General features: G+C 41.2%; 1 protein-coding gene across 1 annotated transcript in view; it reads right to left on the bottom strand.

Moving 5' to 3' along the window:
• Positions 1 to 27,129, bottom strand: part of NBAS (NBAS subunit of NRZ tethering complex) — a 363,692-nt gene that overhangs the window by 263,761 nt on the left and 72,802 nt on the right. Inside the window, exons 12-17 of the mRNA XM_065891748.1 lie at positions 19,434 to 19,562; positions 9,732 to 9,795; positions 6,728 to 6,921; positions 5,367 to 5,624; positions 4,532 to 4,657; positions 1,017 to 1,168 (exon numbers count right to left, since the gene is read on the bottom strand). Coding sequence (XP_065747820.1) covers positions 1,017 to 1,168; positions 4,532 to 4,657; positions 5,367 to 5,624; positions 6,728 to 6,921; positions 9,732 to 9,795; positions 19,434 to 19,562 — 923 coding nt within the window. The remainder of the gene's footprint in view (positions 1 to 1,016; positions 1,169 to 4,531; positions 4,658 to 5,366; positions 5,625 to 6,727; positions 6,922 to 9,731; positions 9,796 to 19,433; positions 19,563 to 27,129) is intronic.

Raw genomic sequence — 27,129 nt, 5'->3', positions numbered from 1 at the left:
GGAGAGGGTGTGGAGAAAAGGGAACCCTCTTGCACTGTTGGTAGGAATGTAAATTGATACAGCCACTATGGAGGTTCCTTAAAAAACTAAAAATAGAACTACCATGTGACCCAGCAATCCCACTACTGGGCATATACCCAGAGAAAACCATAATTCAAAAAGACACATGCACTCCAATGTTCACTGCAGCACTATTTACAATAGCCAGGACATGGAAGCAACCTAAATGCCCATCGACAGACGAATGGATAAAGAAGACATCAGTCATAAAAAGGAACGAAGTTGGGTCACTTGTAGAGACGTGGATGGACCTAGAGACTGTCATACAGAGTGAAGAAAGTCAGAAAGAGAAAAACAAATATCGTATATTAACACATATATTGGGAACCTAGAAAAACAGTACAGATGAACCGGTTTGCAGGGCAGAAATTGAGACACAGATGTAGAGAACAAACGTATGGACACCAAGCAGGGAAGGTGGCGGGGGGTTGTGGTGGTGGTGGGATGAATTGGGAGATTGGGATTGATATGTAGACACTAATATGTATAAAATGGATAACTAATAAGAACCTGCTGTTTAAAAAAATAAAATAAAATTCAAAAAAAAAGTTTATGAGATGCTTTCACAAGATATATAACTTAATCAAGGTAATTCTCTGAAGAAGGACACAATGCTACACATAAAGTAAGTGAATGAAGCTCAGACTTGCCTACGGTGGTTCAGTTCACCGGTAAGCGCACCTAGGTGCATGCCGCCTTAACCTCACAGCTTAGAAACGGCCAGCATTCAATAAATGTTTGTAGAATTTGCTCTTTTCTTAGCATCAGGCTATCATATGTAAACGTATTTAACTTAAAGGAAAGAAAACTGACCTCAGATAAAAAAGCATTAATCAAAGGCAACTGCTTCATTGCAGAATAACCTAAATAAAGAAAAGTTTACCCTTTCCAATGTCTCAGCTTAAAAGTTTTCATAAAGTCACCTTTACTTCTATCCACATCTTTCCGGAACCAACCTGCCATCATCTGCTCCTTTCCCTATGGCTAAAAGAGCCTCCAGGTCTGTGCCTTTTAATCCATATTGAAGCAGTTCTTTTGCAGCATCCACATTTTCAGGAACTCTTTCCAAGCACTCATGAAGAACCCAGGATCGTTTCTTTATTTTACTCTGGATATAGAGAAAATTTTAAAACAGAGGCATTAAAGAAACCATGATATCTGAGAGCACCTGAAAACTACCTTCTAGAATTATAAAGCTATACGTAAGAGAGTAGAGCTACCTGAAACCTTGGCTACAAGCAGCTGCTAGAGCATCTCAACATTAAAAAGCTACTTTCCTAACAGTGACTAGGACTGGGTAGAGGGCATGTGATTCCAACTGCTTTCTTTCTTCATCTAATAAAACACACTGAAACACAAAGTTCAGTACTCTTTTTTGGAAACATAAAAAGCTCTTTCCAAACTTTTTAGTTGCTTTTTAGTTTGCACTTGGGCTGTATAGAAGAGTAAAAAATAAAGAAGTAAGGCAAGATGTATCTTCTTGTAACAAACATGTTTAACTTTGAAACAAAACTAATGAGGCATAGCATGTCAAGGTTCTGTATTTACTTGACCATGAGATGTACTCCAAAGCACAGATGATTTTTTTTTTTTTTTTTTTTTTTTGCGGTACGCGGGCCTCTCACTGTTGTGGCCTCTCCCATTGCGGAGCACAGGCTCTGGACGTGCAGGCTCAGCAGCCATGGCTCACGGGCCCAGCCGCTCCAGCATGTGGGATCTTCCCAGACTGGGGCACGAACCCGCGTCCCCTGCATCGGCAGGCAGACTCAACCACTGCACCACCAGGGAAGCCCACAGATGATAATTTAATCATAAAAAGTCATGGTGTGTTGTTCCTTGGAAAGACGAAGGGCCCATATGTACTTCCCTCCCAACAGCTTCCTCTGACTCCATTCATAATTCCTGACTTGCCCTCTTCCTAGAAAGAGCCCTTGTGGATACAAATTTAGGGTAAAATCTGATTCATACCCTACACATTCCTTTACACATTCCTTCATATCAATTCTTTCCTGAAATGTCTCTGAACTCACATCCCCTTCTCCACATCTATGGCCTCTGTATCAGTCCATGTCATTGACACGTAACAACTGGGACACTGCAGGAGTCTCTTGCCTTTGGCAAGGTTTCCCACCGGAACCCAAATCAATGTATCTTTCTAATCAATATGCCCCAGTGTTCACCATCATGGAATCTCAGATCCAACAGACTGGTTTCCTTACAGAGCCATTCATCCAGGAAATATTTACTGAGTACTTTTTGTGTGCCATGAAAATAGAACAATGAATAAGCCAGGTTTAGTCACTGGCCTCATGAGTCATGCTCATTTTCTTTTAATTTGCTCATTACCACTTGTCCCATTAAGAATGCCTTCCTCTCTTCTAGCTCTACTTTGAATCCTTTCAAATCCCTGCCCAAAACATCTTCACTATATGAAGACTTCCATAACCAGAGTCTATAATGATTGCTACCTTCACTGGGTTCCCACAGCATTTGTCCGCAATCTTCTTGTATGGTCATTTCTATAATGAAGGCATAAAGCTTGTCTTCTCGGGAAGATTATAAGCTCCCTAAAAGCGAAGGCCATATTTATGCCACTCCTGTACCCCTTTCATTCCTGGCATAGTGCTTTTACTCTTCACTGCCTATTTATTTTGCTGAATTAAGTATTTCCCCCCATAAAAAATGTACATAATTTGTCTCTCCTAATATTTGTGAGCTCCTTCAGAGACCAAATCTGCTTTCTACTGTGTTACAGAAAAGGCCGTTAAGTGGATATACATGAACTCATGAGCTCACTGTCCTGAGTCACAAAAGAAAGAAAGATAATACAGGTTTGCTGTTCTGATATTCTAAAGAAAATACAAGCAACTTTGTCTTTTTCCTTTATTTCATTATCTTTCATGCTCTCTCAACTCTGATATCTTGCTTGTATTAACAGTTCATCTTCCCGTTTGGGTGAAGCATCAACTTCTTACACACAACTTTTGCAGATTACGTTTTTATTTATTTTTAATTACTCATGTACATGAATTTTTACGGAAAACAACTACCATGAAAATTTCCCAACACTTCTTAGAATATTCCTACATGAAAAGGTATGTGCCTTCCTAAATGTCACATGAGAAGTCAGCACCTTCTAAAAATAGGTATGAGTCCAACTACTTCCTTACAAAGGCGCCAATGATTCAAATAAACAGCCAACATAGTAACTCTAACTGTGGCAGCACATAGCAGGAAGGATTTAACTGCAGGATTTAAGCAAAAAGGGGGTATTTGGCAAGTCTGATATGACAGTTATCTATTTATTGCCTCTCAGCCTCAAAAGCACTCTTCAGAGCCAGCTATGGGATAAACAGCCTTTCCCATTTGCGGCTGACACGACATTAAGCTGTGTCAACAGAGGGCGCTGCAGGCCACTGCAGAGGAAGAGGCTCTGGCCTCTAGTCCACGTGTGCGCTGGTTCTGGCTCCGGTCTTGGCAATGCCCGCAGGCGACATCTGGTGGTGCTTACGTCCCCCTCCCTCCTTTGGAGGACAACTTCCCACTTAGTGTCAGCTGCACTCCCATGGACAGATTCCTCCCCAGCGAATCCTCCCAGACACCTGAAGGGGAAGCTCCCTAAACTAGGCTCGCCTACACTCCGGGGGGAATGTACAATGAGGTATCACCTCACACCAGTTAGAATGGGCATCATCAGAAAATCTACAAACAACAAATGCTGGAGAGGGTGTGGAAAAAAGGTCCTGGCCACGGTTCCTTATCTACCAGCCTTCATGCTGGTGGGGGGCTCCCCACTTACCAGCCCCTGGGGTTTTCGACCCCCCAACCTCAGTTCACGGCCACCCTAGCAACAGGCATCCAGCTGGCCCATCCATCCCACCTTTCCCTGCCTGCCAGCCTTGGCTACTATGGACCAGCCGTGGCCTCAGGCATTCCAGCGAACTGCTCGGCCGTCCAATGTGCTGCAACCACTCCTTGTCCAATGAAGCCTGAATCCCAGCCCAGGGGGAGCCCTCCCTTCCGAGTTTGTTCCCTCCTTGGGTACATGCCGTTCAGCCCCAGGGTATTCCTTAGAGTTCTCTTTGCCCTCATATAGTAAATCTCTTGTTGCTAGAAAATATTAACTCTCCATATTAAAACTTCCTGTTCACATTACTGGGTGGTTCCTGGCTTCTGACAGGACCCTGACTGATGGAGGTGAACAGAGGTTAACTGAGGTAGATGAAGGGAAAGGATCAGGCCAAGACCAGGCAGTTGGCTGGTTTATCAGTGAATATTTGGTCACATGTCTTCTGCACCAACGTCCAGCTGCAGGGCCGACAGAACCTGATAAGATAATTTTTCAAGGTAGAATAAAACACTTCACATAGAAAAGTCAGCAGTGAAAAGTACTCCAACATGAAGCCCGACAGCCAAAAGTTTTTCCATAAGTTTGAATTTTACTGCATGTTCCCCAACATCTTAAACATACCAAGTAATTCTGAATTGAAGCAATGTTGACAGCTGACTTCCTCCACTGCCTCTGATACACCAGGTCAGTATCCAGGCCGTAGGTCTGAGCCAGAGACAAGGCTTCTTCATACTCTTCACTTTCGATCTTTGGACAAGGAAATGGAACACGAATGTGACATTACCAAGCAGTCTGCAGTGTCAAAATGATGACAGAATGAACGATGATAGCGTAGGTCATTCCTAACCACCTTCATGTGCACTGTGGCCCCAGAAGCTCACAAACATGACAAGGGGCAGATAGATCAAGTATTTCCTTTAAGCGCTTTAACAGAAAGATGAGAAACAGAGATGAAACACCCATGGTTATAAAGTAAAATGGCAAAACCAGGACCAGCAGGGCGGCCCGACTCCTCCTCCAGGACTCCGCGACAGTGCGGCACAAACACGTGGAATACTCAGTGGTGATCAAATCTGCTTCCCAAGCAAACCCCGGACTAGAAAGCAAGTCTGCAGTTCTTCCCTCATCTGCTGCAGTCTGAGGAGACAGCTGTACTTCAACACAGAGGAAGTGAGAGCTGAAGGCCACAGGAAGTGGAGTGAAAACCTGGGTGGAGCCACCAAGTAGACAATTGGTCCACATGAACTCCCCTCCCACCCACTGCTCTGACTGACTGCTCAGGCACAAAGACCAGCATTATTCCCAGCAGCTTTAGCATACTGACGTGGCTAAGACGTCAACGATAATAACAACCCCTCTTTAAATTTCTTCCTTTATTAAAAAAAAATAGTTTTTTCTCAATAGAGGCAAATCAAATCTGATGCTGTGACTGTGGATAGTAAAGGGACACCCTCACCTTCCTCTGGTAGAGCTCCTCTGGGGTCGTAGACCGCAGGCTCACCAGGCGGTAGTTTTTAGTAATGGTTCGAGGGCGTTTCCGGGCTGGTGCGAACCGCTCCATCTCGGTCACTAAGTACAAGCCCTGTTTTATATAACCAAAGTAGCGAGCCTTGGCAGATATTTCCTGATCGGAATCCGAATCCTCTTCTCCTTCACCTTCTTCTCCCGCCCTTGTCTCCAAACGAGATCGTTTGGGGGCAAGTTTAATCTCGCACTGAATTGAAAAAGGAGATGTTAAGTGAATAGTGAGGAACTAAAGATACGTTTTTAGAGCTAATGAGAAAAATATTTTTAATTCTACTCTGGTTTGATTCATTACATCAGCCGTGGGATTAAAACTAAGAATGGAACTCAAAGAAACCCAACAACAAATGCTATATATTTACATCAATAGCTCCAGAAATAAGCACAGAAGTTATTGGCTCCAAATCTCTAAAACTAAAGCCTGTTTTAATAACAGGTCATTAATACGGTCTTGTAAAATATATACCTGGTAATTACTTTAGGGAAATAAAGGAGTTGAGAATGTTAATTTCTTTCTTTTTGATATTTTTGTACCTGCTGTGAAAAGACGATTTTTTCCATCTATTTAGCAACATGAACCTGAAGGTATTTATTTGCTTTATCAAGCATAGCTCCCCAGCTTTTAAACAATGTCTTCACCAAGTTCTGAGTCTGAAGTCTGAACGATAACTTTCATTCCAGACCTAACACAGTTGCCTTCGATTTTAAGCCCTGGTTCTCTTTAAAGCACATCTTTAGACTCGGTACCAAACTTAAGGGGAGAAGACATTTGTCAGTCTGCACTGAAGTGAAGGCTATTGAAGGCCATTACCTTGAAAGACTTAAAATAATTTTAAATGACCAAAACATAACTTTAAAATATTAGCCTCTTTTCAAAATTTTTGTCATGATAAACAAGTTTTTCTTAATAAAAGAACTAAAAGTTTTAAGCTGTCATATTTCATAGGAATAGGTTAAAGACTGCATTTCTTAGGTAGTGATATTATTTATATTTTTAAGATAACTAATCCAGGAAAAAGAAAAAAGCTATCATGTCAATGAGGAAGAAATGCTTTACAGAGAGCAAAATGACTCTAAATGTTCTTCATTCTTATACAAATGCACTTTTTTAAATTGTCTAAACAATAGATCTTTTTTATACTGCACCAAGTTCTGATTCCAATAACAAATTTTTCTTTTTAAAGACAAGATTAAATAATGGGATAACCAAAATTAAAATCAGATATTTAGATTTTGGGGGTAATAAATGTTTACTCTCAAACACACTGATTGCTTTAAAAGGGAAAGCATTACCTCCAAAATCAAAAATCCCCCATCATGGGTAGCAGTGACTTGAGGGGATGGTTCAAACCATTCACAGGATTTTCCCAGTAAATTCTTCAAAGTTTTCACCGACGAAACAGTCAAAGCACCAGAGCAGCGAGCCAAAATCACTGCACTGTCCACCCACCAATTCACATCTATCAGTGGGTAAAAGGACTCTTTATCTAATGGGGGGAAAAGTAAATCAATAAAAATCCATCCAGCAATGTGGTTTAAATACAACACACTTAGTCCAATAATCAATTTTAAAACCATGTGAGTCCTAAAGGTATGACAAATAATAAGAAAAATTAAAATGTAAGTCACCACTCAGATTTTTACTCAAGTAGAAGATACAAAATGGTAATTTATTTAATGAACATCTGAATGCCAACAATTTGCCAAAGTCCAAAGTTCTAGGGATGCAGAGGTAAATATATTAAGGTCTTTCTGCTCAAAAAATGAAAAATATTCAGAGATATGTCACCATTTTCAACATATTAAAAAAAGGCAGGTGTGTACTGAGAAATGGCAGACTCAGGAAGAACTCTGACCTTCCTCTGGAGCAGGTCCTAAGATCCCCACGTGAGAGGTACCTTCTTTATATCCGGAGGAAAGGAGCATCCTTATCTCCAAAGACGGAGGGAAGCCAAGAAAAATGGAAACAAACAGGCCTTGCTAAGTTCCTCCCAGTTTACTACCCTTAGCTCAGACCCTTTTGTCTCTCATGTCTTTCTACAACTTTCCACTCTTCACCCAACCTAGTATAAAACTGATCAGGTGTAACTGTTCCTCAGGTCTTCATTTCCTTATGAAGGCTCCTGTGTCCCTAAAACATATTAAGTAAATGTGTATGCTTTTTTCTTTTTGTTAGTCCAATTTACTGGGTCTCAGCTGGAGAATCTAGTAGGGTAGTAGGAAAAATAACTTTTTCCTCCTCTATACTTGCAACTAATCAGAAAGACGAAAACATATTCAAGACCAGTAAGGAATTGCAGGGGTTGGGGGAGGGTGGATAGAACTGAACTGTGGTTCACCAAATTGAGGCATTCGAAAGGAAATGGCATGATATTTACTATAATTTTATTGCCCTTTTATACCACTTGTTCCACTAAGGATCTGACGAGGTTTAAAGGTAATACATACAAAGTACACCATAAATTTAAAAGTATATGTAAACATTTGACTAAGGAGATAGAGATTTTAAAATAGGAGGTCAGTGGAATTCCCTGGCAGTCCAGCAGTTAGGACTGGGCACTTTCACTGCCACGGGCACGAGTTCGATGCCTGGTTGAGGAATGAAGATCCCAGAAGCCGCGCAGCGCGGCCAAATTAGAAATAAAATAAAACAGGAGGTTAACTCCATGAGAATAACTCATTATTTTAATTAAAAAACAAAAACCATGAAAACTCAACATTTTCTTCCGATTTAAGCCTAAAGCAATCTATATAAATAAGGAATTCCAAGAAAACATGAAAAGCAGTGTTCCTAGGCTTACAGCTTAATGTAATGCGGGATGGAAAGGAGCACATCATTTAAATATGCAGCCAACCTTCTAATTTGACAAATTATATTTTTTCTCAGAAATGTTTTTCTGAATGAGTATTTCGGATGATTATTTAACAAAAGCGAATACGTGAACATGACACGTGGTATTAACAAATCAATACTTTCAGGGTCTTTAAATGTGAATTAGAAGCATAATTTAATAAAGATTTTGAACCTTGTAACTATCACTAATTTCACAGGAGACACTTAAAAATTCAGCAGTGTTTAACTTGGGGAGTTTCACCTGAAGAAAAAGGAACCAATTACTCAAAGTAACTCTTAATATTTTAATTTTTGTTTTTAATTTTAATCTACCAATTAAATAATCACTATTGCTTTTAATTAAATGTAAATACTGGGTTTCTTTTCTATTTATAAAAGTAATACATGCTCGCTGCTAAAAAAAAAATGCTTATATATGGAGATGTATGAAAAGAAAGAGAAAGTCCCTCCAACCTCTCATTACCTACCATCTACCACACTGGCACCCCAGCCCCAAAGATAAATACTCAGAGTCTACCCTTTGAGGAATCCCTTTCTGCTATCCCCTCCATGCTCATTTACAAAGGAGTACACTTACGAGCTTTGAACTCAGTGTGCCATCTCCACGCTGGCCTGTAGAGGGAGAGCCATGCTGCATGCCACAGGCTCTGCCTCAGCCTTGGGAAAACTCAAAATATTAACACCTGACGGTCAGAAAGCGGGATCTGTTGCCTTGTCCCCGTCCTATGAAATCTTGGTGTTCCTTCCAAAGTGAAGCAGAAGTATCTAGAGACTTTTTTATATGTAGGGTAGCCGAATATGCCACCCCAAAATGTGCCACTGTGGCATAATGATTATTTTGGGCTAGAGGCCACTGAGAAGAAGCAGACACAAGAAAAGCTCTCTGCCCTCTACCTATTTGCGTAAAAGCAGGACATAAATTTACAAAGTTGTTCTCCTCTCTGCTCTCTACCACGAAGGACAAGAGTTCATCACTGGAGACAAATTTAGACCCTTATGAGCCCAGAGATAGCACGGAAGGAATCTACATAACTAACTACTGCTTATCTTCCATTACTTTCCCCACATACTGGCCTTCCCACAATTTGTCACTCCTAGAAACTCCAACTGCTTTTCCTTTGTCTTGTCACTTGGTTAAAAATTGACTGTTTCTTTGTTTAGATGCTGTATAAGCACAATTTCCAACCATCCCTCGGAGTTACTCATCCCTGGGTACCCCCCGTGTATAAACTCAGTGTACATGCTAATAAACTTCTGCTTGCTTTTCTCTTATTAATCTGTCTTTTGTCAATCTAATTTTACAGATCCCCAGGCAGAGAACCTACGATAGCAGAAAGAAAAGGAGTTTTCCCTCCCCTATATATATCATACCACCTAAAAAGCACCTTTACTAAACAACACGAGCCTCTTAAGGTTTTAATCATCATACATCATAAAACTCACCTTTGATTTTTTTTCTCTTCTCAGTAGAGAGTCTCCAATCAGGATTAAGGTCATCATAGCCTGGCTGAATTTGGAAAATAGGCACATAAATTCTTGGATCAACAAGGTAAGAAAATTATGAGAACATCATCAAGAACTTTGGATTTTTTTTTTGACAAAATACAGAAATGATGCTTTCCTTTCATCTCTTAGTTACACCTAGTTGAAATCTATTCCTCTCCAGGATCTTGAAAAGCAATTGTTCTTATACCTAAGATGTGCACATGCAAGTACTGTGACTCAATTTAATGAAGAAAGTAGCATGAATAAGAACCGTGATGGCTGGCTTCCCCGGTGGCGCAGTGTTTGAGAGTCTGCCTGCCAATGCAGGGGACACGGGTTCGAGCCCTGGTCTGGGAAGATCCCACATGCCGTGGAGCAACTAGGCCCGTGGGCCACAACTGCTGAGCCTGCGCGTCTGGAGCTTGTGCTCCACAACAGGAGAGGCCGCGACAGTGAGAGGCCCGCGCACCGCGCTGAAGAGTGGCGCCTGCTCGCTGCAGCTAGAGAAAGCCCTCGCGCAGAAGCGAAGCCCCAACACAGCCAAAAATAAATAAATAAAGTGATGTAAATTAAAAAAAAAAAAAAAAAGAACCGTGATGGCAAGCATACAATTCATACAAATGAAAGCAGGATACACTAAGAATTCTGCGCGCGCACACACACACGCACACGCACACACACGCACAACTGCACACTGGGAGAACAGCCATGCCGTTGTGAATGAAACACCAGCTTGGATGTAAGAGCTACCCTGCCGCTCGTAAGGCAAGCAACCCTCCAGGTCTCAGTTCCCACAGCTCTGACGCTGGACCCCACAACTTCCGTGTCATCTCCAGTTCTAACTTTCTATGACTGAAAACCTATTGGACTAAGTCAAAAAATATAACCCTGCAATCCTCAAATTCGATACATTCACAGTCTAATCCTCATGGCAACACAATGCCCTGCCCACCTTTGTGAACGTCAGGACACACCATGATCTCTCAAGCATCACAAAACAACAGAGATGAAGCCACTGCCAGACATTTCCCAGGCCCACGTTAATCCCAATAACCTCCAGAATCACAATAGTATGGGGGGAAAAAACAACAAAATATCAATTGGGGGTTATCTGAACTCTTAAGCCTAAAAAAAGTGATGCTGTACTTATGTCAAAATGTGCTTTTTCATCTTATGCAACAGAATATGCGTATATGTTTTACTACCAAGTTATCAGTGGCTTATACATTAGGGTATTAAAACTGATATTTCTGGGGCTTCCCTGGTGGCGCAGTGGTTCAGAGTCCGCCTGCCGATGCAGGGGACACGGGTTTGTGCCCCGGTCTGGGAAGATCCCACATGCCGCGGAGCGGCTGGGCCTGTGAGCCATGGCTCCTGAGCCTGCACGTCCGGAGCCTGTGCTCCGCAACGGGAGGGGCCAGAACAGTGAGAGGCCCGCGTACCGCAAAAAAAAAAAAAAAAAAAAACTGATATTTCTTTCCATACCCTGAGAGAACTTTCTGCTCCCCACTACTATAAGTCGCCCAGAGCAGACCCTGAGAACAGAAGATATAATTCGTTAACTCTAACAGAAAAAAGTTGCCATAAAAGGCTATTTATATACTAGGCGAAGAAATGGATTGTCCTTAAGTATAAAAAAAAAATTAAGTTTCAAAAAATCAGAAGAAGGTACGTATTACTGAAAATAATCAACTAAATTAAAATCTTATTTGACCATTACAAGGCACCTTAGAAGTTTCAGTAGCTCCGAACCACCAGCTGCACCTCCACCAACAGCACCAGAGGCGTGCCAGCATTTATTTACGTGATGCCATGTGTGCCCCCCCACGTACATTCTGGAGTACACAAGGAAAGTATGGGATAACACTTTAAAACTTTAAGCCCCACAAACAACAACAATTACGATTCAGCCTTGGGTAAATTTAAGGACGTATAGGTTACAAAGAAATTTAACAAGAACTCTTGAGAAAAAAATGTAAAAAGAAGTCCTCTCATTGGCATAAGCACTTTGAGAATTCAAAGTGTGCTTGTCTTCATCCAAGTCAACGATGAGCAAGAGGACCATGAACAAGCGGTACTAGTCTAGTAGAGCCAATCTCCACACTCTGGGACTAGACTGTTCCATGTAGATTGCTTAAATAATGGGTACCTCTTGTGAAACCAATTTTAAACCCAAGGTGAAGATTTGTTCCTCTGCATCCAGGACTGTTAGTCATCCTTGTACTCCCACGTCTATCAGTGCCCACCCCTGTCACAGCAGTTAAATAGTGAATGAGAGAATGAACTAATGAATCACTGAGCTCTAAGTAGAATGCCTAAGCTATAGAAAAATTAGTTGACATAGTACAAATATTCCTACACCTTCTCAAAAGTGTGGTTTCTTCTGCTATTTAGTCAATGAATACTGTGCACTTACACTATGAAAGAAAGCAGAAAAAAAAAAATCAGACACTATATGCCCTATACTCAAGCACATAGATGGCTAAGAAATGGGTATAACTAACAATAACCGAAGGTCAAATTTGATAACTGCCCAAAAAAGAGGTATAGATAAAAGTGCTAAGGGTCTTCAAAGGATCAAGAGATCATTTTGGATATGGGCTTGAGAAAGATGAAGGGAGTTCAAGAGGATCAAAGAAAGCCTGATGGTGTTATATATGTTTATGGCTGGATAAGACCTGGATGTGGAAAATGGGTGGAGGACAACGTTCCAGTGGGAGACCACAGTGTGCACAGAAGGACACAGGTAGGGAAAGACTAAGCTTATTCAGGAAAAAAAAGTAGGCCAGAGGCTTCCCTGATGGCACAGCGGTTGAGAGTCCGCCTGCGATGCAGGGGATGCGGGTTCGTGCCCCGGTCCGAGACGATCCCACATGACACGGAGCGGCTGGGCCCGTGAGCCATGGCCGCTGGGCCTGCACGTCCGGAGCCTGTGCTCCGCAACGGGAGAGGCCACAACAGTGAGAGGCCCGCGTACCGCAAAAAAAAAAAAGTAGGCCAAAGTACGGGACTACAATGCATCATATGCTAATTATATGCATTTTTGTTTGTTGTAGGGTCTGGGGGGGAGGACAGGATTAATGAAATCGTTTTTTTTCATTGTGGTGAAATTAACATAAAATTAATCATTTTTAAATGAGTAATTCAGTGGTATTGAGTACGTTCACAACGTCTGCCACCTCCATCTAGTTCCGAAACATTTTTATCCCTTCAAAATAAAGCTTAGGCATTAAGCAGTTACCCCCTTACCCCTTTCCCCAGCCACAGCCGCCACCAACATGCCCTCGATCTCTGTGGATTTACCTATTCTGGGTATTTTGTATAAATGAATTCAAACAACCTTTTGTGTCTGGCTTCTTCCACTTATCATAATGTTCTCAAGGGCCATCCAAGTTGTGGCATGGATTGGTAGTTCATTCCTTTGTTATGGCTGCATAATATTCTATCGCAAGTATATACCACAATTTGTCCATCCTTCTGTTAGCAGACATTTGGGTTGTTTCCAGCTTGCAGCTGCTGTGAACATGTATGTGAATGCACTTGTTTGACCACCTGTTTTAAATTCTTTGGGGTATATACCCGTCTGTACTTTTGTCTTAGAAGTACACAGCAATTCAGTCTATATATCTGAACTAAGCGTTCAACTTCACAATATGTGGGCGTTTGATGAAATTATCTGTACAGTATACTTAAGAAAGAAGCCCAAACAAAATCCCAAACTTAACTCTGCCTCAGGCAGAGGTGGCCTGCCAGACCGGCAACCTGACAGCTTGTCCCTTGCTGCTTTCTTATACTGACATTCCCACTGCTCCCCTTACACTATTCAAACTGGCCCCAACTTACCACCCTTCAGAGCCAAGGACTCTGTGAGGAGAACCATGATCTGGCTGTGCTTTATGACATCTGATTCAAACGCTGCAGGCTGCTACTTTGAAGACAGGATCACCAAGCTCCCAAGACCCCCAGGAAAGTGGGGGGTGGGGGGTACTCGGTCCCAGTACTATGCTGATATATCCTGAGCAGCAGCCTCCATGCCACTCCTCTCTGCATGACGTGCTACCGTATGTCTGAAAACAGCCTCAGGTGCCCTCACTTTATAGGGCAGCAGTAGCCTAGAGGAGGATGTCCTAAGGATACAGTTATAGATTTTGTTCAGAGAGGCTATTATGGCTACAGCATACAGCTTACATCTGTTTTCTTCAGATTTAAGGATTTTATTCGCTGACTTTTCTTTTTCTTTTTTTACAGCTGGAAGCTAAATATAACAAAGACCTTGTTGCCAACAGCATAAAAGCAACCTTTAAATGTTTATTCATTCCACAAACATTTATTATTAGTATTTAATACACCAAGTCCTTTGTTAGCTCTCAGGGAAGAAATGTATATTCAATTCAGTGCCTCCTCTCAAAGAGCTGACAGTCTAGTGAAGATGTGAAAACAGCTGTGGTTTAGATCACTATTAATGACATGAACTGTTATCTTCCCATTTGTCCTTCACTGATGCATCCACTTAACAAAATTAGGCCAGTACCTACTATGTGTCAAAGAGAAAATACAATCAAATGGAAAAGGTTAGCTTTGTGTCTGCTACATCCAAGTAAGTACAGATAAGCAAGTAATAAAGCTTCTTCAGAGAACAATTAAGGCCAAAAAGGAGATGTAAATATATAAACATAACATACGGGAAATGTTTGAAATGAAAATCAGTTTGGCAATTTGACTATATATTCCAAACATGAACAAAACTTAATACAGATTTCTAGCCACATGGATTTTCATATTGATAATGAAAGCCAAAGTACTTCATCAACTAAAAACTGGATAGAAGTAAATCAGAACGGGCACTTCCAAACTATCTTTAATCATTAGATTTTACAGAGAAAATACTCATTCAAACAAAGCATATTATGAAAACTAATAAAGCAGCGTATTGCTTGAAGAAAGGCCCAGATGAGCTGAATTCACAATTTGGTAAAAGACTTTAAGTGTGGATAGGGCAACAGAAACATTAGTTTTTTTCTCAGGCAATGTTTAAGGTAAAGTTAGAAGCTAACTATACACTATATATTATAGACTCTATTTTAAACTAATTGGCTTTCCGTTCATTCCCCAGAGTAGCCACAAAGAAATCCAAAGCCTGTCCTACCTGGCTGACCCAAGGTCACTTGATTAAACTGGAAAAATGAGAAAAGAGCAACTGTTTTAAGTGTTTTTCCACTGTTTTAAGAGTTCTTCAGTGATTTTCAGCCAGTGATGAATACGCAAAGTGCCACCACACATTTGGTAAGTGACACTATTATACCTCTCGCTCATTAACATTTCCACATTCCCAGTGTCTCTACACAACGAACTGCACAACTCCGGGTGTCATCGTACAAAGCACACGGGCTATCTCTCCCTGTTTTCCATTAACGTCTTAACTAGTACCCAATCTGCCCACTTGAAGTCAGTATTTCTAAGTATGAGCACTATAAGAAGGTTCTCCGGAAAAAAGTCTTGACCTACGAAGTCAGAGGACCCGAGTCAAAATGGAACGTTGATTCTAACATTTAGTGATCTAAGTTAACTTCTTTTAGCACTACTCCCATCTCTTAAAACGAGTATAAAAACATTTTTTACTTAACAGGGTTTTTTGTGAAGTAAATGAGAGAGATGAAAATTGCTGTTGACAGCCAAGCCTTACTATACAAACACTGCTTATTCCCAACAATCCCCCCCCCCAAACCACCAACTGAGGTATGCACCATTCCTCTGAGCTTATCTTTTCATAATATTAACATGTTATTTTATTAATGTGTTTATAATTTCCCTTGCAAGACTATGAATGTCCTAAGGGCAAGGATTGTGACTTATTGCATTTTCTACTGTAGTACTTGGTAGAGACTCAAATACTTGAACTTTATTACTTTACGATAATTATTCTGAATAAAGTAACAACCTACCCTTGATAGCACTGTTACATGTAAGCTTTATAACATTTACTCTAATGCACTATTACTTTTATTTAAGTATAGTTTATGTACAATATTATATGTTACAGGTGTACAACATAGCGGTTCACAATTTTTAAAGGTTATACTCCACTTACAGTTATTATAAAATACTGGCTATATTCCCTGCACTGTACAATATATCCTTGTAGCTTATTTCATACATAATAGCTTGTACCTCTTAATCCCCTACACATAGCTTGCCCCTCCCCTCTTCCTTCTCACTACTGGTAACCACTAGTTTGTTCTCTATAGCTGACTAGTACACTAGATTTTAATGACTCTCTTCATACATTAAAGTCAAATCTAAAATGTCCAATATCCAATGTGATTCATCCCCGGAATATAGGTGAAAGGCTCAAACAAAGTATGGTTGTTCAAACTTCTTTTGCTGGACAAGGAGTTACCATCCTCACCTCATGTCACCACATCATAAGTACTGTGATATGATATCTATCATAAAGTTAAGGGCTCACCAATGACAGACTTTCTCAATTACTTATTCTAGTATCTAATACACACTAATTAGCTCAAGAGTTCAACACACCTGAGAGGGCTGAAGAAATCCGTGTTACATTCGCAGAGGAAAAGAATTTGTCTCTGTTCTTGTAAAGATCGCATCAAATAAAGCCTAATAAAAAACCTAACAAACAGGTTTTTCCCACCTTTTTAACAGTGTATTTATTTTCTCACATGGTCATGGTAAGAGCGTGGACATCAGAGCCAGAGAGCTATGAAATCAAATCTCAGTTCTCCTGCTGACTTGCTGAAAAACCCTAAGACAAACTTAGTGCTCAGTAAATAATAATAGAGGTTATTATTAGAGTAAATTTTATAAAAGCTGCAAGACTATGTGTACATGTACCTCAACCCTACTGAGCTTTATACGCCTAGATTAAGTGTATCAAAAGAAAGCAGAGCATTCTGTGAAAATGATGAAGGCTCACAGGAGTTTGTTTATGATGGAATGAAGTTCACAAAGTAAAACAGAAAGGGTTGGACCAAAGTAGCGAGCAGGAGAGGAGGGCTCAGGGTGCAGGTACAAAGCAGCATAACGACCAGACTAGAAAAGATGGCAGGTTAAGTGAAGGAGCTTTTGCACTGTGATCACAACCTTTGAATAGATGAAATTAAATGCCCTCCCTGTTCTCAACTTTGGACAAAAACTTATTTTGAGGCTAGCACTGGCAGGGGTCTCAGAGGGCCAAGCCTGTCCTATCCAGCTAGTTTTTCCAGGTGCTGAGCAGGAAAGGGAGGGGCTGGCAGCCACTGGCCTGTGATGGGACGCGCTCTGGAATGAGGATATGCCGAGCAGCCTTGGTGATGGCAACCAGCTCCATGGTTTTCAGCTCTGTGAGCCCCGAATCCCGTTTTTTTCCAGGTTACTCAAGCATTCAAGGGAGATAATTTACACCAACCAAATCAGAAGAAACTGATAGGTAAGCCCAAAAAGGTGTAAATTATAATAAAAGATACAACTAGCTTGAGGAGTTGTATCATCATACAGTCTGTCTGCAGACTGTAGGGTGGGGGGGAGCGCTGAATCAGAGCCACAGAGGTAAGGCGGAAACTCTTTGAGGTACAACCGAAAAATCAGGCTTCAGCAATTCCTGATGAACTGCCTTCTCAACGCGGAGCATATTTCTGCTCAAAAGACTCTCCCTAAGACAACACTAGAGACAAATGTCTGGCCTGAACTCACGTCCTCCCACCGTGCATCTGTTGCCATTTCCAAATTCCCTTCCTTTCTTGTCACATTACCTTTCTCATGGCCGATTCCAAACAACTGGGATATTTACATTTACTCATTCCTGAGTTTCCAGATCTTTTAACAATTTTTGTGTTTTTAATAGGATCATTATAAAAACCCAATGAATAACATTCATGGGCTAAAGAGTAATGAATTATAATGAAACTGATTGGCAGCTAACGATAAAAATGTCTAACCAGTTAAAAATTCAAGTATATGCCAATAAGGACTACAAGAGATGCAGGTTATCTTTGCACGTAAAAAAAAAAAAAAAAAAAGGTACCCATAATTTCAGAAAACGAAACAGCATACTAATGAATGTTTTTGATAGTCCTTGTGCTATATGTACGACATTCTAGGACACTTACAAGATGAAATATTAAGTGTGCTTCAGAACTTGATCAATACTTCTATTCCCAATGACTAATATTCAAAGTGTTCACCTTTCAAGAAAAAACTTGCTCAAATGTAAAATTTCCCATATATAATAGAACATCAGGGTCTTCCCAAATAACAAAAGCTAAATATCTTAACACTACACATTGATAACCATGGAAAATGCACGGTACCTTCTGGATCAATGATCTGATGACCCTAGCTGAATACATTAAAAAAAACAGTTTTGAGAGCTGGTCCACTCCACTTCCAGAGTGAAGATATAAGTCAACTTAGCTCTCATTTCAGAGGAGACAGAAAGAATGTCCCTCTACTTGGCTACTGAGGTTGATAACTGAGGAGGATCTCTTTCTTCTATTTAGAACAAATCTAGATCCAGTAAGTAAGACAGAGTAGCAGAGATGTGGAGACCAAATTAAATTCAACATGGTGAGGAACTGGGCCAGGGGAAGGCAGGGGTAGGGAATCTTCCTACAATTGTGTCTAAGAGAAAAAATTGAAGAACAGCAAAAACAAATAAATTTAAGTCTGTGAAAAGAGTATGAAAATGTAGAGCCCCTTTCTCTTTTCCTCTATTCTGAGAAATACAAAATACTGTTTGCTTATTAAGAATTCTTTTATAGTGCAGTTTGATGAAATTCAAAACAATGCTAATAAAAAGACCCTGATCCATTCAGACCTTGCAGGGAATATGCTCCTTTCTTAGAATCACAGAAGTACCCACCAAAGCTGGTGACAGGATACTCTATAAGGAAGGGGAATGGGGATGTGAGGGAAGAAGAACTAACACTCAAAGTGCTGGCAGGCAAAATTATCTTCAGAGCAGTGAAAGATTTATAACGTAAGCTGTATCTAACTGAGAAGATTTTTCTTAAATCTTCACTCTATCACAAAGTGTGGCATTAAACGAGCATGATACCTTACCTGCCCATCCTGATTTTAGATTACAATAGACATTGATACTATCCGTCACTAAACAACTCAATTGTTTAATTCTCAAACGCTGTTATTTCCAGACACTAAAAAAATGAACAGTTCTATCTTTCTCTGTATCTTCTCTATCTACCTTTTGAGTAAAGAGACGAAAACTCCCTTCAACCTTACGGAAGCCCAGGATTACTAGCACTGCAAGATTTGGAAAGGAGTCTAATCTTTTTACGATATTGACCCTTCCAATCTTTGATATCAGTCAACTTTTGCTGAAAACTTAACATCTCCATTCTGTATTTTTGCAATGAGAAAGGGGGAAATGCAGAGATCAAAGGACAGAGGACACTCAGGATACAGAGTCCTGCTCTACAAATTAGTACCAGCACACAGTGCTACTCTGTTCTTCACCTGTCCTACTACACTGATAATAGTATAATGTAAGTAAAGAATAGGACAGCTTTGGAATGATGAGAATAAGTAATAGCTGTGAGCTACATTTTAAAACATAAAATATCATCAAAATGAAATTAGTATTGTCAGTACTCACCCTTAAGCGAGAATCATTCTAGGAATAATCATAATCAAGAGACACACCTGCTCATTTTGATTCCACTCCCCTTGCTGCTTCAGAGATGGAATGGCCCAGATGCTTAGTTTTCCTGAGAAGTGAACGGCTGCAAGGAGGGTCCCGTCTGGAGAAAGTCTCATCTTAAAGATCCCATCCTAGACGATAATTATATTACATTAATGTCAGAGCAAGAGACTTGTAGCCAAAGAGAAATAATTTTCAGAATTAACGCTCTTTAGGGGTGCCGTATCATAAATGATCTCTCATAACTAAGGATTCTGACAGCTTCATAACACTATAAATGTGCTCCGGAATATAAAAAACAGGACTCTTGCCCTTAAGGAGTTTTTTAAAATCTACTTTACAGTGTTACGATTTACATATAACCCAAAACCCAAATATGTGAGCATTATAAAAATATTCCTTTATATCACACATAGATTACCATGAGTTCTCAATATCTTTCATGAGTGGATGTTGACAAAATTATGAATTTCTTGAATTTTGGGTACACACCTTTACAAGAACCTTTACAAGATTCTCTGCGAACACAATGCCTGGAATATTCTATACCATGGACAGGCCACAAATTCAGGAAACGGAGAGGGAGAAAGAGAGAGATGAAGGAAAAGAGAGTCCAAATGGTGATGGGAATAAAAGACCGACTAGAGGAAAATGCATTCCTTAATTTAAGAAATACATTAAATGTGTAAGGTATTCCAGACCTGCTGGCAAATTATTCAATCTAAGGATTCTAAGTGTTGCCACAGAACAGAGACATTTTGTACCACACTGATTTTACATGGCCAACGCCGGGCACACAGAGAAAGACTTGCCTGCCCAGTTCTACTTGTCCAGATAATCTCTCAGTCCTTTCCCATGAGGGAACCAGGTTTGCTCAGTTACCACAAGAGAAACCATCCGAGCAGAGATGTTACCTGCCTACCAACTACAACAGAACCAGGAGAATTGAAAAAACACTAACTAAAGACCTATTTCCCATTCGAGCATTTATTAAGAACAGGGTCTAAGGTAGTTTCCCCACAAAAAACAAAAGAGACCAGAAAATGGCAGTCCACAACCGTATTTCTCCAGAATATTTAGAAAATCGGGCAACACGGGGCCCAAATGGCAATAATCAGATGGGACTAGGTAGTATATGCCCTCTTGAAAGGGTCATAAGCTTTCCAGTTAGGCAAAACCCCCATCATTCTCTATTATGGCCCCAAGATTAAGGCCAAAAGCTGCAGAACTGAAAACTAAAGATGACTGTACTGAAAAACCATAGATTACAACAGGTTCGATTCACTATATTATCTACCTGGCCTCTGGTAGACAGAGTCGAAGTCCTCAGGTCTAAAACGACTAAGGCACATTAGCCATCAAAGACAAAGAGAACAACTTCAGGAAGTGAGGAACACTGCTGCGTGAGTGGATAGACAAGAAGATTAGCATCTGCTAATCTCCTCGCTGAGGACTAAAATCACTTTAACGAGATGTAACAGGTCTATCCCACAGTGTCATAACTTAATGGAAGAAAGACTAAAATACAAGTGCCTGGGAAGGAGAAGCAATAAAAGCGAAAGCACTTTAAGCAAAATTTTAAATACATCAGCTCTTTTCCTCTGTGATGGAGACGGGGAATGAGTAGAAGATGAAGGACCTGGCATCTTCCTTTCACAACTCTAAAGTCAATTAGCTCTATGGTTTTGCACAAGATGGGCCTCCGAAGCATAGATTTGCATTAATTAAACGAACTCTCAGGGCTTCCCTGGTGGCACAGCGGTTAAGAATCTACCTGCCAAGGCAGGGGACACGGGTTTTTGCCCTGGTCCAGGAAGATCCCACATGCTGCGGAGCAACTAAGCCCGTGCGCCACAACTACTGAGCCTGCGCTCTAGAGCCCGCGAGCCACAACTACTGAAGCCCGCGTGCCACAACTACTGAAGCCCATGCGCCTAGAGACCGTGCTCCGCAACGAAAGAAGCCACCGCACTGAGAAGCCTGCACACCGCAACAAAGACTAGCCCCAGCTTGCGGCAACTAGAGAAAGCCCACGCACAGTAATGAAGACCCAACACAGCCAAAAATAAAAATAAATTAAGAAAAAAAACCTCTCCACCCATCCTTTAGAGTTTCAGATGTCGAAACTGAAGACCGGAAGGGTTACAACACTTGCCCAAGATCATCATTCAGTGTTAAGTAGCAAAAGCTGAACCAGATGCAGCGTCTTCCATCCCCCTCCACGTGCCCTGATGGCACCATGATCACTGCCCTCACCTGGGCCAAAGCCTTTCTAGTAGTGACAGGCATGCTCCTCAGTAGAAATTATAACCAAGTATACATTATGATTTCAACACCTGAACAGTTAGTCACATGTGATCTGTATGGTAACCTGCAGGTACACCATACGTTTCATTAAACGACCCCACTAAAAGTGCTCTGAAAGCAAGCAGGTTTATGGATCTCTTCGACAAAACAAAAAATGTATACTGAATAATGTGAATAATTTAACAACAGCATTATGACCAGGGAAATAATGAGTGAATATGCTAAATTTCCTTTTGTTTTCATTCCTCCCTCCCTTCCTTCCATCCTTCCCCCATGCTTAAGTAATAAATATATTAACTAAAATGTTAACCATTTGCTTTTTTTTCTTCATCCCCTTAGTTTCATTTGATGCCATGACATTCACACTGCAAACTTACCATTCCTTTCCATAAGCATTTTGTTGTAGAAATTTGCACTCACACACACAAAGGTAGAAATTGCAGTTTAATAAATACCCAGGGGCCCAACAACCATCTTAAACAAACATCAACATCCCAAGCTTGTCTCACATGTCATTCCCCAATCACCACAATGCCCTCAGGGACCTTTGTCCCCTGGAGGATTTTAAAGCAAATCTCAGACATTACATGCACACACATTAAGTGTACATTTCTTTCAAGTCCCAAGTTATCTGTTTAACTTGCATAAATATGCACAGTAAGAAGATATGGTTATTAGCAGCAACTGAATTGTAGCCAGCTGATGACACAGACAAGTCACCTATGTTACTTGAGAAACACAGTGATTTCCTTCTAAAATATAAACTCTGCTTATTTATAGAAACTTTTCTGAATATCTATAGCATGCAGGGTATTTCTGGCCCAGAAAGTAATTTATTATCCTGACAGTAACTGTGACACAAGATGTAAAGCCACAGTTAGAAAATCCATGCTGGGCGACCTTGAAGATGGCGGAAGAGTAAGACGTAGAGATCGCCTTCCTCCCCACGGATACACCAGAAATACATCTACACGTGGAACAACTCCTACAGAACACCTACTGAAGGCTGGCAGAGGACCTCAGACCTCCCAAAAGGCAAGAAACTCCCCACGTACCTGGGTAGGGCAAAAGAAAAAAAGAAAAAACAGAGACAAAAGAATAAGGACGGCACCTGCACCAGTGGGAGGGAGCTGTGAAGGAGGAAAAGTTTCCACACACTAGGAAGCCCCTCCGCGGGCGGAGACTGCGGGAGGAGGAGGGGGGAGCTTCGGGACCGGGGAGTGGTGCACAGCGACGGGTGCGGAGGTCAAAGCGGGGAGATTCCCGCACAGAGGATCGGTGCCGACCGAGCTGAAGCTCGGGTTTCGGTTTCGGACGGACCGCAGGGAGAGGACTGGGGTTGGCGGCTTGAACATAGCCTGAAGGGGTTAGTGCACCACGACGAGCCGGGAGGGAGTTCGGGGAAAAGCCTGCACCTGCCGAAGAGGCAAGAGACTTTTTCTTCCCTCTTTCTTTCCTGGTGCGCGAGGAGAGGAGTTTAAGAGCGCTGCTTAAAGGAACTCCAGAGACGGGCGCGAGCCGCGGCTAAAAGCGCGAACCCCAGAGACGGGCGGGAGACGCTAAGGCTGCTGCTGCCGCCACCAAGGGGCCTGTGTGCGAGCACAGGTCACTCTCCGCGCCCCTCTTCCGCGGAGCCTGTGCAGCCCGCCACTGCCAGGTTCCCGGGATCCAGGGACAACTTCCCCGGGAACGCACGGCGGGCCTCAGGCTGGTGCAACGTCACGCGGGCCTCTGCCGCAACGTCACGCCGGCCTCTGCCGCCGCAGGCCCGCCCCGCACGCAGTGCCCCTCCTTCCCCCCCCCCCCCCGACCCCCGGCGTGAGTGAGCCGGAGCCCCCGAATCAGCGGCGCCTTTAACCCCGTCCTGTCTGAGCAAAAAACAGACACCCTCCAGCTACCTACACGCAGAGGCAGGGCCAAATCCAAAGCTGGGCTCCGGTGAGCTGTGAGAACAAAGAACAGAAAGGGAAATCTCTCCCAGCAGCCTCAGAAGCAGCGGATTAAAGATCCACAATCAACTTGATATACCCTGCATCTGTGGAATACCTGAATAGACAAGGAATGATCCCAAATTGAAGAGGTGGAATTTAGGAGCGAGATCTATGATTTTTTTCCCTTTTCCTCTTTTTGTGAATGTGTGCGTGTATGCTTCTGTGTGAGATCTTGTCTGTATACTCTTGCTTCCACCATTTGTCCTAGGGCTCTATCCGTCCATGGTTTTTTTTTTTTTAATTTTTTTCTTAATAATTAATTTTAATTGTAATAACTTTATTATACTTTACCTTCATTCTTTCTTTCTTTCTTTCCTTCCTTCCTTCCCTCCTTTAGACAACGAATCAACCCAAATTGAGGAGGTGGTCTCTGAGAGCAAGATTTATGATTTTTCCCCCTTTACCTCTTTTTGTGAAGGTGTATGTGTATGCTTCTGTGTAAGATTTTCTCTGTATAGCTTTGCTTCCAACATTTGTCCTAAGGTTCTATCCGTCCCTTTTTTTTTCTAAATATTTTTTAATTCAATAACTATATTATACTTTATTTTATTTTTACTGTATCTTCTTTCTGTCTTTTTTCCTTCTTTCCCTCCTTCCTTCCTTCCTCTCTCCCTCCCTCCCTCCTTTCCTTCTTTGCTTCTTTCTTCCTTCCTTCCTTTCCTCCTTTCCTTCTTTCTTTACTCATACTTCTACTAATTCCCTCTACTTTTTCTCCCTTTTATTCTGAGCTGTGTGGATGAAAGGCTCTTGGTGCTCCAGCCAGGAGTCAGGGCTCTGCCTCTGAGGTAGGAGAGCCAACTTCAGGACACTGGTCAACAAGAGACCTCCCAGCTCCACATAATATTAAACGGTGGAAATCTCCCAGAGACCTCCATCTTAACACCAGCACCCAGCTTCACTCAACGACCAGCAAGCCACAGTGCTGGACAACCTATGCCAAACAACTAGCAAAACAGGAACACAACCCCACCCATTAGCAGAGAGGCTGCCTAAAATCAGAATAAGGCCACAGACACCCCAAAACACACCACCAGACGTGAAGCTGCCCACTAGAGAGACAAGATCCAGCCTCATCCACCACAACACAGGAACTAGTCCCCTCCACCAGGAAGCCTACACAACCCACTGAAACAACCTTAGCCACTGGAGACAGACATCAAAAACAACGGGAACTACGAACGTGCAGCCTGCAAAAAGGAGACCCCAAACACAGTAAGATAAGCAAAATGAGAAGACAGAAAAACACACAGCAGATGAAGGAGCAAGATAAAAATGCACCAGACCTAACAAATGAAGAGGAAATAGGCAGTCTACCTGAAAAAGAATTCAGAATAATGATAGTAAGGATGATCCGAAATCTTGGAAGTAGAATGGACAAAATGCAAGAAACAGTTAACAAGGACCTACAAGAACTAAAGATGAAACAAGCAACGATGAACAACGCAATAAATGAAATTAAAAGTACTCTAGATAGGATCAATAGCAGAATAACTGAGGCAGAAGAACGGATAAGTGACCTGGAAGATAAAGTAGTGGAAATAACTACTGCAGAGCAGAATAAAGAAAAAAGAATGAAAAGAACTGAGGACAGTCTCAGAGACCTCTGGGACAACATTAAACGCACCAACATTCGAATTATAGGGGTTCCAGAAGAGGAAGAGAAAAAGAAAGGGACTGAGAAAATATTTGAAGAGATTATAGTTGAAAACTTCCCTAATATGGGAAAGGAAATAGTTAATCGAGTCCAGGAAGCACAGAGAGTCCCATACAGGATAAATACAAGGAGAAATACGCCAAGACACATATTAATCAAACTGTCAAAAATTAAATACAAAGAAAGCATATTAAAAGCAGCAAGGGAAAAACAACAAATAACACACAAGGGAATCCCCATAAGGTTAACAGCTGATCTCTCAGCAGAAACCCTACAAGCCAGAAGGGAGTGGCAGGACATACTGAAAGTGATGAAGGAGAAAAACCTGCAACCAAGACTACTCTACCCAGCAAGGATCTCATTCAGATTTGATGGAGAAATTAAAACCTTTACAGACAAGCAAAAGCTGAGAGAGTTCAGCACCACCAAACCAGCTTTACAACAAATGCTAAAGGAACTTCTCTAGACAAGAAACACAAGAGAAGGAAAAGACCTATAATAACGAACCCAAAACAATATAGAAAATGGGAATAGGAACATACATATTGATAATTACCTTAAATGTAAATGGACTAAATGCTCCCACCAAAAGACACAGATTGGCTGAATGGATACAAAAACAAGACCCTTATATATGCTGTCTACAAGAGACCCACTTCAGACCCAGAGACACATACAAACTGAAAGTAAGGGGATGGAAAAAGATATTCCATGCAAATGGAAACCAAAAGAAAGCTGGAGTAGCAATTCTCATATCAGACAAAATAGACTTTAAAATAAGGACTATTAAAAGAGACAAAGAAGGACACTACATAATGATCAAGGGATCGATTCAAGAAGAAGATATAACAATTGTAAACATTTATGCACCCAACATAGGAGCACCTCAATACATAAGGCAAATACTAACAGCCATAAAAGGGGAGATCGACAGTAACACATTCATAGTAGGGGACTTTAACACCCCACTTTCACCCATGGACAGATCATCCAAAATGAAAATAAATAAGGAAACACAAGCTTTAAATGATACATTAAACAAGATGGACTTAATTGATATTTATAGGACACTCCATCCAAAAACAACAGAATACACATTTTTCTCAAGTGCTCATGGAACATTCTCCAGGATAGATCATATCTTGGGTCACAAATCAAGCCTTGGTAAATTTAAGAAAACTGAAATTGTATCAAGTATCTTTTCTGACCACAACGCCATGAGACTAGATATCAATTACAGGAAAAGATCTGTAAAAAATACAAACACATGGAGGCTAAAGAATACACTACTTAATAATGAAGTGATAACTGAAGAAATCAAAGAGGAAATAAAAAAATACCTAGAAACAAATGACAATGGAGACACAACGACCCAAAACCTATGGGATGCAGCAAAAGCAGTTCTAAGGGGGAAGTTTATAGCAATACAAGCCCACCTTAAGAAGCAGGAAACATCTCGAATAAACAACCTAACCTTGCACCTCAAGCAATTAGAGAAAGAAGAACAAAACAACCCCAAAGCTAGCAGAAGGAAAGAAATCATAAAAATCAGATCAGAAATAAATGAAAAAGAAATGAAGGAAACAATAGCAAAGATCAATAAAACTAAAAGCTGGTTCTTTGAGAAGATAAACAAAATAGATACACCACTAGCCAGACTCATCAAGAAAAAAAGGGAGAAGACTCAAATCAATAGAATTAGAAATGAGAAAGGAGAAGTAACAACTGACACTGCAGAAATAAAAA

This window comes from Phocoena phocoena, chromosome 14, assembly GCF_963924675.1.
Source record: "Phocoena phocoena chromosome 14, mPhoPho1.1, whole genome shotgun sequence".
In the NCBI taxonomy this organism is placed as follows: Eukaryota; Metazoa; Chordata; class Mammalia; order Artiodactyla; family Phocoenidae; genus Phocoena; species Phocoena phocoena.
Note: the sequence above shows the minus strand (reverse complement) of the source record. Positions and strands in the feature narration are given on the sequence as shown.